Source organism: Pinus tabuliformis, chromosome J (genome assembly GCF_031772625.1).
Source record: "Pinus tabuliformis cultivar Carrire ecotype Pingquan chromosome J, CPIR1, whole genome shotgun sequence".
NCBI classification, from domain to species: domain Eukaryota; kingdom Viridiplantae; phylum Streptophyta; class Pinopsida; order Pinales; family Pinaceae; genus Pinus; species Pinus tabuliformis.
In genome coordinates this window covers 553,304,365-553,322,581 of record NC_142295.1, presented here as the reverse complement: position 1 = coordinate 553,322,581, position 18,217 = coordinate 553,304,365, and the positions used below count along the sequence as shown (strand labels likewise).

Below are 18,217 nucleotides of genomic sequence, written 5' to 3'. Positions count from 1 at the left end.
CACCAATTGGTCACCCTGGAACATTCCAACATTACTTCTTACATTGACTTCACACAAAGATTAATAGACCGTTTTGGCAGGAAGGATCTGGAGATACACTTAAGGGAGCTAGCACAGCCCAAGCAATCTGGCACACCAGATGGGAGAACGCCAGCTTGTAGAAGATTGGGAGGAGGAGGGAGGCCACGGCTCTTGATGGTAAACTCTTTAGAGTGTCTAACCCTCTCTTTCTTGAATTTTTCCTGCATCTCAAGCTCTAAAAACCATGGTGCCTTCTTCCCCTCCGCACTTGAACCAAGGAACAATTCTCTTTAAACTGTTTCTGTATAGAGTGCTGATTTGCTGCAGTTTCCTCTTTAAATTTCTCTTACTGGTGCAGAATATCAGTTAGCTTATTTTTCAGGTTCACGTTCTCAGTGTGTAGCTGTTGTGTTTCTCTGTGAAGATGAGGAACGAGCAGTTCGAACTTATACTTGAAGGGGATGAAATCTATAAGCACATCTTGGATTTTAGTTATCTAGGAAAAGTTCCAAAACAACGTGAGGATATACAGACACAACCACTACTTCCTTTCTAACTGATACCTAATAAATCATAGGTAAAGTTGTTCACATTCAAATCCCCAACAATGCCAGGGAATCCACCTAAAGTAATATGTTATCGTTGTAGACTTGTGCCTCTGGTCTTTCTGTCAGGTCTTTTGTGTAAACAGCAGTAGCTTTTATCACCTACAACGCTAGTTCCTTCTGTGTTGCAAGCATTTTAAGATCTATATAATACCCACAGTAGATTGTATGCCTATTGGTTCAAACTTCAAGGCTGTTGGCAAAAATTATTTAGAATCAGGCTTCGACTTTTGTTTTTGCCTCACAATACAGTCAGCTTTATTCCTAACTAGAAGCTCCTCCTTATTTGATCATTCAGTATATTTTATCAGTAAATTTGTATCCATACTTCTCAAACTTATAATTGCTTGAAGAATGGCAGTAATCTCTTTATTCGGCAGGGAATAGTGAGTGTTATGATGCATGAAATGGAAGCTTGTATTGTCACTTTTTAGTGTGCATGTTTTGATGGAAGAGTTTTTTTAGAATCAATTGTACATTGCAGAAATATTTTGTTTCTGGAGTCCTCAATGAATGCTACTGCTGTGAGGTTACTATAATTCTTTATGTTTGTTGATAAGGATTGTCTGAAGCAAGGGAAGGTTTTGTGTCAAATGTTCCTATGCATATGATATCTCGAGATTTTAGAGTCAATGGGTAATGGACATAGACCACAATAATCAGTCTATGAAATTAAAAATTTAACAGATATCAGCGAGTTGAACCTGCCCAAGACTACAATCATATCTTTTCCAAATGGCAAAGACGATCTTATGAACTTTGAAGTCACTATTCGGCCTGATGAAGGTTATTATGTGTAAGTATAAAACTAAATTTATTTCAGAGACTTTCAAGGTTCAAGCTGTATTTGCTGGTGACTATATATATATCTGCAAAAGAGGTTGCTTTTCATTGTCTTTAGGTTGATTCACTTATTCCTGTCTTTTGCCCCTGAATATAAAACAGAGGGGGGTCCTTCACGTTCACATTCAGTGTATCTCCTATTTACCCTCATGAGGCACCAAAGGTGAAATGCAAAACGAAGGTATGCCCTTGAATTTTATGGAATGGTTTGGTAATTTCTTCATCTCAGACCAATATTTCTAAATTGTATGATGGATTTCATAATCATTAGAGTCGATTTGTGGCATTCATTTTTCTTTTGATTGTGTTACAAGTGGAGTACAACTTGGATGCAGGTTTATCATCCAAATATTGATTTGGAGGGAAATGTTTGCCTCAATATTCTGCGGGAGGACTGGAAACCTGTTCTGAACATCAACACCATCATCTATGGGCTGAATCATCTTTTCACGGTAATTTTATGACATTTAGATTTTGGATAATTAAATGACAAATGCTGACATAGTGAAGTCATTAGGGAGTGGTTCTCTCCATTGTTAATATTCTTAATTCAGTTGTCTTGGGAGTTGCAAGGCTCAAAGTATAGAAACTTATGTTGATAGATCCTACTCCCTTCCTTTGATACACCTGGATATTTAATTTTCAAAAGAATATTGTAATACTTATTCAATATTGAACGAAAATTATATGCTTAAGGTGCCAAAAAAGGACAGTTTGCAGATTTTGTTCTGCCGAAGGCCTGTAGCAGTCAGAACAAAACTATGGTCTAAAACCAAAATTATACATCACTGTATCAAAAATAAGAGATCATACCCATCCTAAAATACCATATTCTTCCCAAGCAAGCATACAGAGCTTATACATATAGAAGAAAACAATAAAATTACTAGAAGAAAGATCTGATTCAAACCAACTCATAAAGTTGATAGGGAAAAGAAGATATGATTCAAACCAACTCATAAAGTTGATAAGGAAAAGACAGATACATCAGTAATAAATTCTTCGTACGGAATGCGGCATGCAGTCAAGTGCTTCCCTTCCGTGGACAGCTTATTAGCATCTGGTTCAATTTTCCAAAGACATGAGTAAAAGAGATTTGCTCAAAAGAGCCTGCTATATCCAACAGTAAACTGCCCATCAACCTGAGATTTACATTGTGCAGATGACTTGCCCCCTTCATCCGGTTTATAACCAAAGCCTAAAAACCTGCAGACTTAAGATTCCAATTTTTTGCACATTTCAATAAAAGTTTTAGAGCTTGAAATTCTGCAAATTTGGTAGGTCCTGGATCTAAACCTGCTTTGAAACTTATGAAGTGAGGGGCTGAAATAAAACAGCAAACCTCCAGCACTACTAAAATCAGAAATATTTTGTCAAGTTCCGAGCTCCAAGGAAAAGTCGTCTCAATCTCCAATGCTCCTGCCTGCCTAACGTGTGTAGGGCCTCTGCAGACTTACAGCCTGACACTAAAGCTCCAACGCTGGAATGATGTGAAAAGGAGGATTATATTTAGCTTCAAGAATGCTGGAATTACTTGCTAGCCAGAACCCCCAGCAAATGATATATGGAAGTACTCTTAACTCTTTTAATTCATTTTTTTCAAACCATTTTTTCAAGCATTCATCTATAGGTTTACCATTCCAAACATTTTCAACACCAGTGAGATCTTCAGCCTCCTTCCAGACCTGCTGAGCATAAGAATAGTGAATCAGCAAATGAGGAAATGTTTTCCTCAACCCCACATAACCCTGTCTACCCAACTTTTGGATGTTTTCGAAAGTGAAAACCTTGTAAATATGACCACATAAAAATTTTGGTCTTCTTGGAAGCCATCAACTTCCAGATTCACTTCCACCACCAAACAGGGCTTTGAGGATCTGAGACAGATTCGTTGTTAGGGTCCCACCCTAAGCCCCTTATTTATGTAGTAGGATCGAGTCATAGTTATAGTTAAGTAAAGAGTCAATAAAGCCCATATTAATAATTGTAAGTGGTTAACCCGCATTTAATGACGGGACCAAAGTTAGTTGCAAATGGGCCATGGTATTAGATAGATGGTATTAATAAGAACCATGGTATTGCTCCATGGTATTGCATGTATGAGTCATATATAAAGGATAGAGACTCCCTGCGAGGAGCATCGTGTCTTATTTTGTAATCGAGCTCTGTTCTATTGGAGGTTGCCCCCTCGAAGAGGCAAGTGAGCATTACTTTCGGAATAATAAAATACCTGCTGTTATTTCTCACTGTTCTATGTTTTGGGTATATTTATGCTCATATTTGGTATCCTTGTATCGTCTTGCAGGGTAAGAGCATAACAAGTGGTATCAGAGCGCTTTCTAGGGCTGGTGGGATCTCCATTTTTTAGCAATTTTTTTTTTGGCTAGAGATGTGTTCCGGCGTCTTTAAATCACGGGATCTGTCGTTGAGCGCATAAACCTGCGGATTTAGGGAGGCATGCACACAGGAAATACAAGAGGTGGTCACGCTTGTTGGACTCCCTTGTAACCCTTGTGGGTACCCCTTCGAGTAGTAGCGCATTAGACAGAACCGCGCACGGACTGTCTTCCAAGTACCCTCTGGTATATCGGAAGCCCCCTAGCTCCCTTGAAACCTCGCCATAGATAAAACGTCGGCCGTCTTGCTGCTACAGTACACTGAGAACAACACTCGGAGAGATTACTCACCCGTACGATATGGTAGTCGGGTTGTACGGCTAAGGGTATGGTTGATCCTCCTTGGTTAGTGCCCTGAAAAATTGGGCCGAGTACTACTGTCAGACCCTTATGTATATTGCGATTTGTAGCACCTGACACTCCTCGAGACCATAGTTCCCTTTTCTATCTCTAGATCACGCATAATCTTTGCCAGATCAGATCTCGCAAGTGGGGTTTGCAGCAACAGCAGAAATCAGTCTCGCAACTCAGATTTAACAGAACAACCATTCAGATCTATTAGATCCATTAGATCCGCAGCAGCAATCTGTTCCACCACTCAGATCTATCCGATGAGCCATTCAGATCTCTCAGATCCACCAGAGCCGCCATCCAGATCTGAGTAGTTGTGTGGGTTCCTATACTGGGGCGTGATTTTCGGATGACTTTTGGCAGCATTGACATTTTGGGGATTCGGCTACTGCAGTATTCCTAAGCAAGGAGTTCAGAGAAAAAAGAAAGTCAGTCTGAGACCCCCCGGGGCGCTTATAGGTGATCTAGCCCATAAGAATCAGGACGACGAGCTGAGAAAGGTGGTATCATTCAATTGTTAGTGCCAAAAAAATTCGGGCGGTCCCAAATTTCTAGTACATCGGATCGGTGCATGGTAGAAACTAGAGCTCAAGCTATATGGCCAATGAGAAGATCAACAAACTTGAACAATCCTTGAAAGACCTCCAAGATCAGTTGACGACAATAACTAATGCACTCTCTAAGGGCAAGGCGGAAGCTCGCAAGGAGGCGTATATTGGCAATGAACACAGTGAGGGTGAGTCTAGCCACTCTCTTCACCTCTGGGGCACCCACCAACAATCTCGTCTGCGACCACCGACGCTGGATATGCATAAATTTGATGGTTCTCACCCGGCAGCATGGGTAGCACAAATGGAGCAGTATTTCAATCTGAATTACATCTTAGATAATGAGACTCAGCTTATGGTGGGGAGCATGTACTTGAACAATGAAAGATGGCAATGGTGGCAATGGCATCAACATTGCAATGGAAGGCCCTTGACTTGGGACACCTTCAAAAAAGCTCTTATAGAGTGTTTTGACCATGACTATGTTTTTTTGGGTCGTCTCACTAAGCTCCGACAGCCTGGCACAATGGATGAATATATTACAACGTTTGAAGCCTTAGCTTTCCGCACTATGGGTCTCCAAGATGCGTTCTACACGGAATGTTTTATCAGTGGTCTTAAAGAGGCCATACAAGCTCACGTCTGACTGCACCACCCTCCCACATGGTCGGAGGCTTGCAAGGTAGCTCGTAAAGTTGAACGTGCGTTAGTGACCCAGTCCAATCGCCCAAATTTCACCGCCAAGGGTCGCCCCCCACAGGCTCATAGCACTACTCAAACACTTAAGGTTCAAAAGGTGTCACCTGCAGAAATGGCTGAAAGAAGAAAGCAGGGATTATGTTACTACTGTGATGAAAAATGCTCCCCAGGTCATAAATGCAAGGAGCCCAAATTCTTTCAAATTGATGCTACTGATTACAGCTCATCGGAGGAAGCCCCACCACTTGAGGAACCTGAGGAGGACGAAGAGGACAACCAGAAGGGCAATGTCCCTGACGAACCAATTATTTCGCTGCATGCTTTGGCAGGGATTTCTTCACCTCAAACTCTCAAAATCAGAGGTTTTATTAAGCACCGCCCAGTAGTAGTCTTGATTGATAGTGGAAGTACACATAATTTTATCCATCAAAGAGTTGCGGAAGCAGTGCATTGTTTTGTACGAGCAGTTTCTAACTTCCAAGTCCAAATTGCGGATGGGGGAACAATGAAATGTGAAGGTCGCTGTGAAAATGTCAAACTTCAAATGGGGGATTATCAGTTGAAGACCCACATGTTTGCCATACACATGGGAGGATGCGACATTGTCCTCGGTGCTGAATGGCTTCGCACACTTGGGCCAATCACAATGGATTTCCAGGAGTTATATATGAGCTTTAAGCAGAACAACTCCACACATACCCTCCGCGGACTCTAGGCAAGAGCTCCCTCTATCATCAGCTCACATAGGATGGAAAAATTGTTAAAAAGGGGCCATCATGGAGTTATAGCTCAATTTAATGCCATCCAGGCTGTCGAACCCAATTCTCTTCCGATTCATCCTGAGATGCAACAGATTTTAAGTAACCATCTTGGCCTTCATGAGCTTCCACCCTCGTGAGGGGAACATGATCATAGCATCACTTTGGTCCCAGGGGCCCAACCACCGAAGGTGCGCCCATATAGATATCCGTTTGCCCAAAAGAATGAAATAGAAAAAATAATCAAGGAATTTTTGGAAGCAGGAGTCATTCGTCCCAGCATTAGTCCTTATTCATCACCGGTGGTCATGGTGCTCAAGAAAGATGGGGAATGGCGTATGTGTCCAGACTTCAGGGCCCTTAATAAGTTGACAGTCAAAGATAAATTTCCTATCCCGGTTGTTGATGATTTGTTGGATGAACTAAATGGGGCTCAATTCTTCACTAAGCTGGATCTTCGCTCAGGCTACCACCAAATTCGCATGAAAGAAGTCGACATTCCAAACACTGCTTTCAGAACTCATGAAGGCCATTATGAGTTCTTGGTCATGCCATTCGGTCTTTGTGATGCCCCATCTACTTTCTAGAGCCTTATGAACCACCTCCTCAAACCATATCTCAGAAAATTTGTCCTTGTTTTCTTCGATGACATGCTCATCTACAGTTGCACTTGGGCTGCACATCTTCAACATGTAGATCTGCTCTTGCAACTGCTCTGCAAGCATAAATTATTTGTTAAGATGTCCAAGTGTTCTTTTGGCATGGAAGAAGTTGAGTATTTGGGCCACATTGTGGGGCGTGAAGGTGTCAGGGTGGACCCCAAAAAGATCCAGGCAATGCAGGATTGGCCTCAACCTAAGACCTTGAAGAGCCTGAGAGGATTTTTGGGTCTCACGGGCTACTATCGCAAATTTGTCCGCAATTATGGTCGCATTGCGAAACCCCTCACTCAACTCCTCAAGAAAAATTCATTCCTCTGGAATGATGAAGCACAACAGGCCTTTACAGCTCTCAAAAATGCCATGTGTTCCACTCCAGTCTTAGCACTACCCGACTTCACCAAATCTTTTGTCATTGAATGTGATGCTTCGGGTACGGGTATTGGGGCGGTCTTAATGCAGGAAGGTCGACCCTTGGCCTTCACAAGCCAACAACTAAGTGGGAAGAATTTGGGACAATCTACCTATGAGAAGGAAACGATGGCCATCTTACATGTAGTAGATACCTGGCGACCTTACTTATTGGGGCGACGTTTCCAAATCTGCACAGACCATCACAATCATAAATATTTTTTGGAGCAATGCCTATCCTCACCACAACAAAATAAATGGCTCGTCAAAATGCTGGGATATGATTATGAGATCATTTACAAGAAAGGGCGTGAAAATATTGTAGCAGATGCATTATCTCGCCAATTTGAGGAAGAAAGTACCCTGCTCGCAATTTCCCTTCCCATTCCAGAATGGATTGAAGAGGCTCGCAGGGAATGGTTTTCACATCCCTGGCTCTCCAAACTCATTACTCAATTGCAGGCAGATCCAAATTCCACCAAGGGCTACTCGTGGCAAGATGAGATTCTTTGCTACAAAGACAGAGTTGTAATATCACCAACATCCACCCTCAAAAGCCGCATTTTGGCGGAGTTGCACTCATCCCCCACTGTAGGACATTTAGGCTTTCAGAAGACGTATGCTCGCACTAGAAGATCATTTTTTTTGGACAGGCATGAAAAAGGACATTCTTACTTTTGTAGTGGAATGCAATGTTTGTCAGCGCCACAAAAGGGAGACAGTTAAAGCACCAGACACACTACAACCATTGCCCATCTCGACATCAATATGGACGGAGGTTTTTATGGATTTCATTACAGGTCTTCCAAAGTCAGGAAACAAGTTAGTCATCATGGTGGTTGTGGATCGACTTTCTAAGTATGCTCATTTTTGCGCCCTACCCCACCCTTTTACACTGACTTTGGTCGCTCAATATTTCATGGATCAGATCTTCAAATTGCATGGCATGCCCACTTCTGTTGTGTCTGACCGTGACCTGATATTCACCAGTAATTTTTGGCAGGAACTCTTCAGGCTACAAGGTACCCAACTAAAACTCAGTACTTCCTATCATCCACAAACGGATGGTCAAACTGAAGCAGTCAACAAATGTCTGGAAACCTATCTTAGGTGTTTCACTTCAGAAAAGCAACATCTTTGGGTACAGCGGTTAACTCTAGTTGAATGGTGGTATAACACCAACTATCATGCCACCACCAAAGTGACTCCCTATGAAGCAGTTTATGGTCAACTCCCTCTTTTCCCTACTTCTTATATCAAGGGGTGCTCAAATGTACAAGTAGTGGATCAACTCCTACAGAACTGCACAACCATGCTCACCCATCTTAGAGAGAATCTTCATCAAGCTCAAAACCGCATGAAGCAACAGGTAGATCATTCTCACTCAGAACGCCAATTTGAAGAAGGGGATCAGGTATTTTTGAGGCTGCAACCATATAAGCAAACATCACTCAAAGACAAGGGTTGTCAGAAACTATCTCCAAAATTCTACAGACCGTATTGAGTACTTAAGCGCATTAGAGAAGTGGCCTACAAGCTAGCTTTGCCACCCACTGCAAAAATCCATCCAATTTTCCATGTCTCATGCCTCAAGAAAGTGATTGGGAACAATTGCAGAATTCAAACCAGTGTACCTGAATTGGATGAAGAAGGGTCAATCTGGCTCCAACCTGAACAGGTCCTTGACACACGAGAACGGCACCTGCGTGGCCGCATGATCAAGGAAGTCCTCGTCAAGTGGAAAGACACCTCTCCAGAAGATGCAACCTGGGAACCAGCCACTATTCTTCAGCAGTTTCCGCAGCTTCAGCCTTGGGGACAAGGCTATTCTTAAGGGGGAGGGCATGTTAGGGTACCACCCTAACCCCCTTATTTATGTAGTAGGATTGAGTCATGGTTATAGTTAAGTAAAGAATCAATAAAGCCCATATTAATAATTGTAAGTGGTTAACCCGCATTTAATGACGGGACCACAGTTAGTTGCAGATGGGCCATGGTATTAGATAGATGGTATTAATAAGAACCATGGTATTGCTCCATGGTATTGCATGTATGAGTCATATGTAAAGGATAGAGACTCCCTGCGAGGAGCATCATGTCTTATTTTGTAATTGAGCTCTGCTCTATTGGAGGTTGCCCCCTTGAAGAGGCAAGTGAACATTACTTTTTGAATAATAAAATACCTGCTGTTATTTCTCACTGTTCTATGCTCTGGGTATATTTCTGCGCATATTTGGTATTCTTGTATCGTCTTGCAGGTTAAGAGCATAACATTCGTATCCTAGTTGAGTTGTGTAACAACCCCCTGATTTATACTATAATATATTTAGGGTATCTTACAACTAGGGTTGTAATATTGTGATTAAGCCATCAACTTCTAGATTCACTTCCACCACGAAACAGGGCTTTGAGGATCTGAGACAGATTCATATCCTAGCTGAGTTGTGTAACAACCTTCTGATTTATACTATAATATATTTAGGGTATCTTACAACTAGGGTTGTAATATTGTGATTATTATGTGATCAATAATAGTTGTAAAACCATTATTATGTAATCTTTAATGTGTAGTAATGATAGGTTGTGTCCCTTTTTAAAGACATGGTCTGTCATCGGCTGCGTGTATTTATACACGACTATTGTACTCAGTGAATCATGACTTGGATATATATTCTATTAATAAATAATTTCTTATTTAATATGGATTACTTTATGTATTCATGATGTTCTCATGAAGTGATCTACTAGGTTCACTTCAATTGGTATAAGAGTGGTTGTTCTGTTGACTTGTTAGAAGTTATTTTGCTAATTGCAATACTAGACCAAGGGTCCATCTTTCAAGGAAATATTGGGCAAAGAATCATTCTCAGTAAATGTGCCATATCCCATTTAAAAAGAAAAAAAAATGAAGAGAAAAAGAAGAAAAAAAAGGTTCTGCAAATAGTGTGGTAGTTGAAGCTGCGGATGCGGATCTGCTAAAGAAGTAAAAGACTGAGATGGCAAAGGCCAAGAGGATGATCCTGGATGGGGTCAAGGATCACATGGTGTGCCACATTGCTAGCAGAGCAACTGCTAAGGAGATGTGGGATGCTTTGGCTACATTGTATTAGGGATCTTCCGAGCAACGGAAGATGTACTTGGAACAAAAGCTGAGATCTACTCAGACGCAGAATGGAGAACGTGCAGATCCATTCCTCACGAAGCTGAAAGAGACTCGTGATGAGTTGTCGGTTGCGGGGCATGCACCTCAGGATTAAGAGTTAGTGAGACTAGCCCTCAAATCTGTCTCAGACGAGTGGCAAGTCTTTGTTCAGAGTATCCTGGGCAGAGCAGCATTGCCAAATTGGGATGAGATGTGGGCAGCTCTAAAGCAAGAGGAGTTGAGGAGAGACTTGGTCAAGGTAAAACTTGATGGAAGCAACAACAACAGTGGGTCGAAGCCCAAGGAGGAGGAGGATAATGCAACCCTTGCATCGAAGGGATAACATGGGCAATAGAGACGAAAGAAGGATGTCTCCAAGGTGAAGTGTTTCAGATGTGGCGAGATGGGCCGCTATGCATCCCAATGTCCTTTGAAGAAAAAGGACAAGGATGAGAAGCACGATCCTAAGGTTACAAACTTTAAGATTGAACAAGAGGAGTTCGCTATGACAGCCAAGATACCTCCAAGGGGAGGTGGGCTGATTTAGAACTGTAGTTCGATAGAGCTACAGATGGGCAGGATCCTTGAGGAGCCCACCTCTTGGATCATCCCCTTGCTATGGGAGCCCATGATCAGTAGTAGCGCGATGGAGGAGTTTTCAGTTGGTGCCATGGAGTGTTGGAGTGATAGATGCAATGGTTAGTAGCGCCAGAACTTGAGAAGCGTAGAGTAGAGAGGCAACAGTGCGTGGAGGCACAATGCAGAACTTCAACAGCGCAGTGGCTTCAGAAGACATCGTGGGACGAGCAACCTTTAGGCTTTTAACATCGAAGTGTATCCACATGATACTTATTTAGTTTTGGGTGTTTTCAATTGCTTCTCTCAACAACTGAGTTGCAGTACGAATGCAGTGTTAGCGGCGTAGCAGATGCAACATTTGAGAGGGAGTTGTCGTACATATGTAGCATTGGCAATGGCAGTGTCATAGGCAACAATACAGTAGAAGCAACAACGTAGTAGTTGGTGGACAGCGTGTCAGACATCAGCAGCGTAGAGGACGATGCTTTAGAGTTAGAGCAATATGCAACAACAGTATATTGCTAGAGCACATTCCTCGCTAAGAGGGAGTGTTGATTTGGGGTAGCATCGAATGTGCTCTAAGCCTCAAATTTTGCAAGGAGGCTTAGGCACATGCATTCCAAAGAACTCAGAAACCGTTTTTGGAAATTCCACCCAGAGACGATTATATTAAAATAATTAATATTTTTAATGGGGTTCCTAAGTCTAAACTTAGGAAAATTAAAATATTAATGGATATTAATCTAATTGTGGGTGAATCTTCTTGATAAAGACGAAGATCAAGTCAAAACGATCTGACCCTTTGATTAGGAGTTAGTCTAGGCCGTTAGTTGTCCAACAACAAGATATAAGAAGGGGCTTGAGGGTCATTTGGAAAACACACCAAGAGAGATCAAGAAAATTGATTTTCTGAAGTGAGAAGTTCTCAAGAAAGGGGCAGTGAGAATCCAGAAGGAGGAACTTCCGGATAGTACGAGGTAGAGGGAGGACAGAAAGACGTCCAGAGGAAGGCTGACGTTGGCCCACGATTTTCTCAACCAACAGAGGGCCGGAAGAGGGGCAGCGTAATACCTAGCAGGGGTGACGTAGAGACTGTCGGGAGTGACATAGTTTTGCGCAGAGGGTGATGCAGAGCCTCCAGTTCAGCAGGATTAGTCACTGATTCTCGCAGTGACAGGCTGAGATCTAAGTCACCAGGTTCATGTTCGAGTTCGAGTTCGGCGACCTTGAAATTTGAATAAAGTTCGACAACTAAAATTATGTCGATAAAGTTCGACATATAGAAATTCGAAAAAAAAATGTATATATATATATCAAGAAATTCATCTTCCTCTAACAATTTAACTTTTTATTATATAATTAATAATAATAATAATAATTAAATATTAAGATTATGGCCAAATCAAATATCAAATTAGTGTATGTGATTATCTTGTTTGTGGCACTTGAAACCCACCTCCATTTGATGATTTAATTGTTAAAGTATACAAAAGTGTGGTGGGAAGGTTGATGTTTATGGTGATATGACACGATGTGATTATGTCTTGGGAGTTGAATTAGATGTTACTGATTTTTACTTTATATTTTAAATAACCACTTTTTTAGTCTTATAAACTAATTTTAGTCTCATGAACATTAAAATATCATTCAATTATACCATTTTTTAGACTTGAACTTATGACTTCACACGAAAAAACACATTTTTAAAAAATATTGATCGTAAAATATCTTAAAATAACAATATTGATCCTAAAATATAACTTAAAACAACTTTTGCTTCGTTAAAAACTCATTTTCATAAATACAAAGAAACAGATTATACCCCGGATCCAAAAGCAAATGATAAAAGTGAAGGTCTCTCCCTTTCGAGTAGCTTAATTTTCATTAAATGACAATAATGAATTAGCCTAAATTCAGCAACAACAATTAATAATTACTCAACTCAACAAACCTTCGTAATATTTTAAAATTTTAATAAAACAGTGCTTATTAGCTTCAAGTATATTGTGTTCAGGTGAAAAGAATATTCTACACTTGTCCAAATGAAAACGCCACTTGGATATCGGGGACAAAAACAAAATCGTAGTATCCACCGTTCCATCGCTTCCCAACTCCGATTTGATTGGAGCAACCTACCTGCTACCAATCGTACTGCCATACATATATACGCTTAAAAGAGCAGCATATTCTCGTTCTTGTACATACGTTCAATGTCCACCAATCTCTTTGTGCTAGTAGGGGAGTGTGAGAAGCGTGAGAGAATTTGGGCGAATTTTGTAAATCCAAGGGCGGTGTTTGCAACGCTGTTCGTCTCTGTCTCTCCGCTTTGACTGTTACTCTGAAGATTTTCTCCTCGTGTTAGACTGTGCATCGTGAGCAGTTAATTTTTGTTAAAATGGTAATTGTTTGAATCAGACTACCGGTTTTGATCGAGCCAACGCCGTCATAAACACATCACAGTATGTATTTCTGAACATTAACGGAAAATGCCGCTTTTTACCTGGTCATTTTTACGAATGCACTAAGGAACTCTTTGATCAGTGGATTTTTTTGTGAGGTAATGATCTTGCCCGTAATTGATTTGGAAATTTTTTTAAAACAACAAAAAAATTCGAACCAAAACGATTTTCTTTGAACCAAAAACGAACTTAACCAATTTTGTTCGGCATTAAATTCGAGTTTGTCTTTTGTTCAGTATTCTCTCTATATTGGATTGCTAGTTGAACATCCTAATATTGTACTCAAATTTGGGTTTTTCCGAGGACTTTTGTCCAAAAATAACGGTGTCCTATGTGTTTCTATTTTCCTTGCTCAGTTTCTGTTTTTCAGAATCATATTTAATTTGGTGTAGGCTGCTTCAGTAATTTGCTTCAATATTTCAAGAAGAAATCCGAAATAAGTTTGTAACGTAATTTACAATCCAGGTGAAGTAGATTCAGTTGGTTGCAGTAGGATTCCTGAGATTGTTAGATCTAGGAATTTTCACAGATTGAACTTTGAAACACTGCAAAATAAATCAAAATATTAACCCATCAACAATTTGCCAATCAAATTCCTTCCCTGCAAAGAAACATGCAGAACTCCCAAAACGAAAAAAGGTGGTTGTTACTCAATTATTATGTGATTTCATGCCTATATTATATTCAACTTCGCAATTCAAGTTTAGAAATTTATAAAATGAAACTGACTAACACGTTACTCTTTCTCTTTCTCTTTCTGACCATCAATGTAATTCGTTGAATCTTATCATTAAAGCTTTAAGATGGGCTTCAAGAGAGTAGACTTATTTGAATTTCATTTGCAATTGTTGAACTTCAAGATTTGCAACAAAAGCTGCTAAGGAATAATTGGCAACTATCTATATTTTGTTGAAACCTTTGCTACATCTCCACGTCTCTATCGATTTACAGAGCTCATGCAGTCCAACCCCCTGACCTGACAGGTATCACTTAGAAAATAAACAAGCAGTACCTTCCCTGCTCAAAATAGGTAACCGAAACATCAAATTTTTTTGCAGTGAAGCTCTTGAAAAGCTCCAAAGTACCCGTTGAAGTTCCTGGCAGTTATGGAGCGTTTCCGACCAGCTCCCAAGCTTCTAGGAGCGCGAGAGTGTGGGGTACATGCTCTCCAATGCCTGGGAGTGGTACCAATGTAACTATGATTTAAAATGTGCATGTGAAAGTAAAAGGGAATTTTCCAAGTATAAAGTGCATGTAAATAAAATTATCGAGTCAACCAAATATTGTTAATTTCTAACCCTAGCACTTGATTAATTACTTCATAGCAGATTATGCATATCTACTGAATAATAGCATGGCTATAGTTTTAACATAAACAAAACAATCAACAGAAGCAATCAAATCACAATTTCAAAATCATATGCACACAGGATTTCTGCCCTTCAAATCAGTGCTTCATTCAAATAACTTCAGAACTTACAAGGGCTCCTATCCTGGGATAATGGCCCACTGAGGAAAATGCAAACAACAATAATCTGAATCTAATTCAGTTAATCAAACCCTAGATGTGTTTTTCAATCTGCTTGGTTGATCTGGATCTTCCTTGTTGCCCCATGCACCTTCTTTGAACCAAACACACTTGACTGGAAATCCTTCTCCACTCAACCACTAAGATGTCCTTCTCTTAATGTTTTGTGTTCACTAGCTGTGTGTTCTCCCTTAGCCCAGTTTTCCTTTTGTAAGTTTGAGTTATGATTGAATTTACAACCCTAATCTCCAAGATGATTGACAATTGAGATTGATGGTTGAGATTCATCTAATTCACTAATGCAAATAACCTTTACATTTTATTAGATTAAATGACTTTATTTTACAAAAAGAAATTACTCTAATAATTAAAATAATTGCTGAGGTTTAAGGGTCTATTAGGCGACTTCCGCACGCCTAGACACTTAGTACATTCGCAAAAGTACCTGCTCGAGTTACAAAATCAACAAAGATGTCAAATTTGGCATAAGTAAAGTAAATTCATATGTACACGAGAAGAAAGGAGGTAATTAAAAAGGAAAATTTCCAAGTGGTTTTAAATTTCTCGTGAAGAAGTATCCACATTTATGATAAATGTGTTTATTTTTGCATAAAATATAAATCTCTTTTTGCCTGGAGGATAAGTCTTATATCTTTACATGGAGAATAAGTTTTCTCTTTGCATGGAGGAACAAGAACAGAAATATAATTTTTTTTATGTGGAGGATAAGTTTTAAAAGTATTCAAATAAAAGTGAATAATCCGAAAAGGAAAAAGGAAAAAGTATTAAAGAATATAAAGTGTGAAAGCATTTACATTCTTAAGATACGCTCATAAGAAGTATAATTCATTAGACATGTTCTTTCCCAAGGTTCAATTAAAGGGTTATAAAATTAATCCCTTAATTTTAATCAAGAGAAACAGTGAAAAGTCTAAGTGAAGAAGTAAATCTAGTGTGAAGACATTATTTAAGTCTTAAAGGGTGGTATCAATTTAAAGTTGTGCGGAATATTTTGCAAAAATCGATTTTAATAAAAAGAGGAAGGTAGGTTCTTTAATATAGGTATTTTAGTTTGGAACTTTAGATCATTAAAACTCCAAGGAACTGTTCAAGGAAATAATATTATCGTTAATATTTACCAACAAAAAGAGAAATCATATTATATTGATGTCAACTTCGCGAATTTAAAATTCACGACTTATATCTATCAATGAACGATTATAAATGTGTTCCCAATTCGATGTTGAAAGTTCTGTCAATTGTTCTAATATTGACATAGCTCTAGGTTCATATTGGATGGAAACAATGGGGTTGTTCATTCTAAATATGAGAGAGAATTTTTTGTCAATTTCTTATGAGGGAAAGAGGATAATGTTCAAGGAGATGATATTATCATTAATAATTTCCCACTGAGAAAATTATATTATATTGATGTCAACTTAGCGAATTTAAAATTCATGACTTACATCTATCAATGAATGATTATAAATGTGTTCCGAATTCAATGATGCAAGTTTTGTCAATTGTTCTACGATTGACACAATTCTAGGTTCTAATTGGATGGAAACACTGGGGTTGTTCATTCTAAATATGAGAGAGTTTTTGTCAATCTGTTATGAGGGAAAGAGGATAACATTGCAAGATTTCAGAGTGGAGTCATGCATAGAGGTTTTGTTGTTAGAATGGTAAAAATATAAGTTACAAGGTAAATATCAACATCCACTATAAGTATTTAATGCTAAATAAATTTTCAGATCCTCTCGGAAACATTTCATTTAGGGTAGGTAATGCACTCTTCAAAATGTTCCTAGGATTGGCCTGTTTTGGAAGCGCACCCCTGAAAGCATTTTGTACTCTTTCCTGTCTGGAGCACATTTCAGGAGCAGGTCTGGGATGGGCACACCTCCCCTGCAGGAGGGACGGAGTATAGGTGACGTGTGTAGAATCCCGAGGTTAAATGATCAAATGCCTACATAAAAAGTGGTGACTTTACATTTAACACCAGAAGTATTTGTACATCAATTATTGTATTCATGGAACTTAATTTCTAGTCGTGGATGAAAGTAGGGTTCCTTGAGAACTTAGGAGCATACATTTAATGGCTTTTTAATGTGATGATATCAGATAGTGCATGCGTATGTGTGTGGGTGCTTTGTACATGAACCAGAAAGTCTGAATGCAGCATGACTAGTCTTTTGTGTCAATATTTATATAATGGTTAGTTGACAGTGACGGATATTGTTTAACATGTATTGTACGAGAATGGGCAAGTTAACATGTATTATCAAGAATAGTTCAGTTTAAGAGGGAGCCCTCATCTCGTTTGTGAATTTTATGCATTAGTTTTTTTCTGGAGAAGCAAAACTGGACTAATATATGCTCATATTATGGTGTGAGGATTGTTTCAAACTTTCTAGCCATATTTTCTAATTGTGTTTCTTTCCTTCAGTGCTTGCTGACATGTTGGTGACTTTGTTTGCAGCATCCAAACCATGAGGATCCTCTGAACCATGATGCTGCTGCAGTCTTGAGAGATAACCCTAGGGCATTTGAAACAAATGTAAGAAGGGCCATGGCAGGGGGTTATGTGGGATCTAGCTATTTCTCAAGATGTATTTGACGCTCCTTGATATTTGAATAAAGCTTTATAATGTAATTCTAAAAGGATGCCAGCCCGGTTTGCATCATAAGCTTTTTTGGGAGCAGTTCTTAATTTCACAACTTGGATTGAACAGATATTTGCAAATTTCATTGTTCTTGAAAACTACTTTCATTGACAAGATTGTGGTTTGGCAGGAGAAGTTTCTGTCTATGTAATTTAGTATTCTGGAGTTTAAAATTTGGGCTGATAGGGCAAGTTGGTGGTATGACTATCTGAGAAATCTCGTGCTGTTCTTGTGAATATGTAATTTGTTTTAAATTTCTTTTCATGGAATTGGACCCTTGATGAGTCTTAATATGTGTACTGAGTCAGAAGGGTCTCTTGCAGAGTCTAGATTTTACACTGCCAAGGCATTTAGCGCTTGACATGATCGAATGTTGAATGTTCGTTTGGAATCGCAATTGATTTGTTTCTTGGAATTAATGAAAGTGATCTTTCGAAATATGCAATGCAGAAGATGCAAATCTTGCAGGGTATAGTTATTCAGCTAACAACAATCTAGTGGTGGAAATGGATCAAATGTTTGTTGGTCTCATTGATGTATAACTACGAGGTT

General features: G+C 39.4%; 1 protein-coding gene across 1 annotated transcript in view; it reads left to right on the top strand.

Moving 5' to 3' along the window:
• The window catches only part of LOC149228205 (NEDD8-conjugating enzyme Ubc12-like), an 86,191-nt gene extending 68,262 nt beyond the window's left edge, over positions 1–17,929 (top strand). The window contains exons 3-6 of the mRNA XM_089378098.1: positions 1,314–1,422; positions 1,572–1,650; positions 1,805–1,921; positions 17,482–17,929. Of these exons, the coding sequence (XP_089234224.1) occupies positions 1,314–1,422; positions 1,572–1,650; positions 1,805–1,921; positions 17,482–17,619 (443 nt within the window). The 3' untranslated portion in view covers positions 17,620–17,929. The remainder of the gene's footprint in view (positions 1–1,313; positions 1,423–1,571; positions 1,651–1,804; positions 1,922–17,481) is intronic.
• Positions 17,930–18,217: the final 288 nt, after the last annotated feature.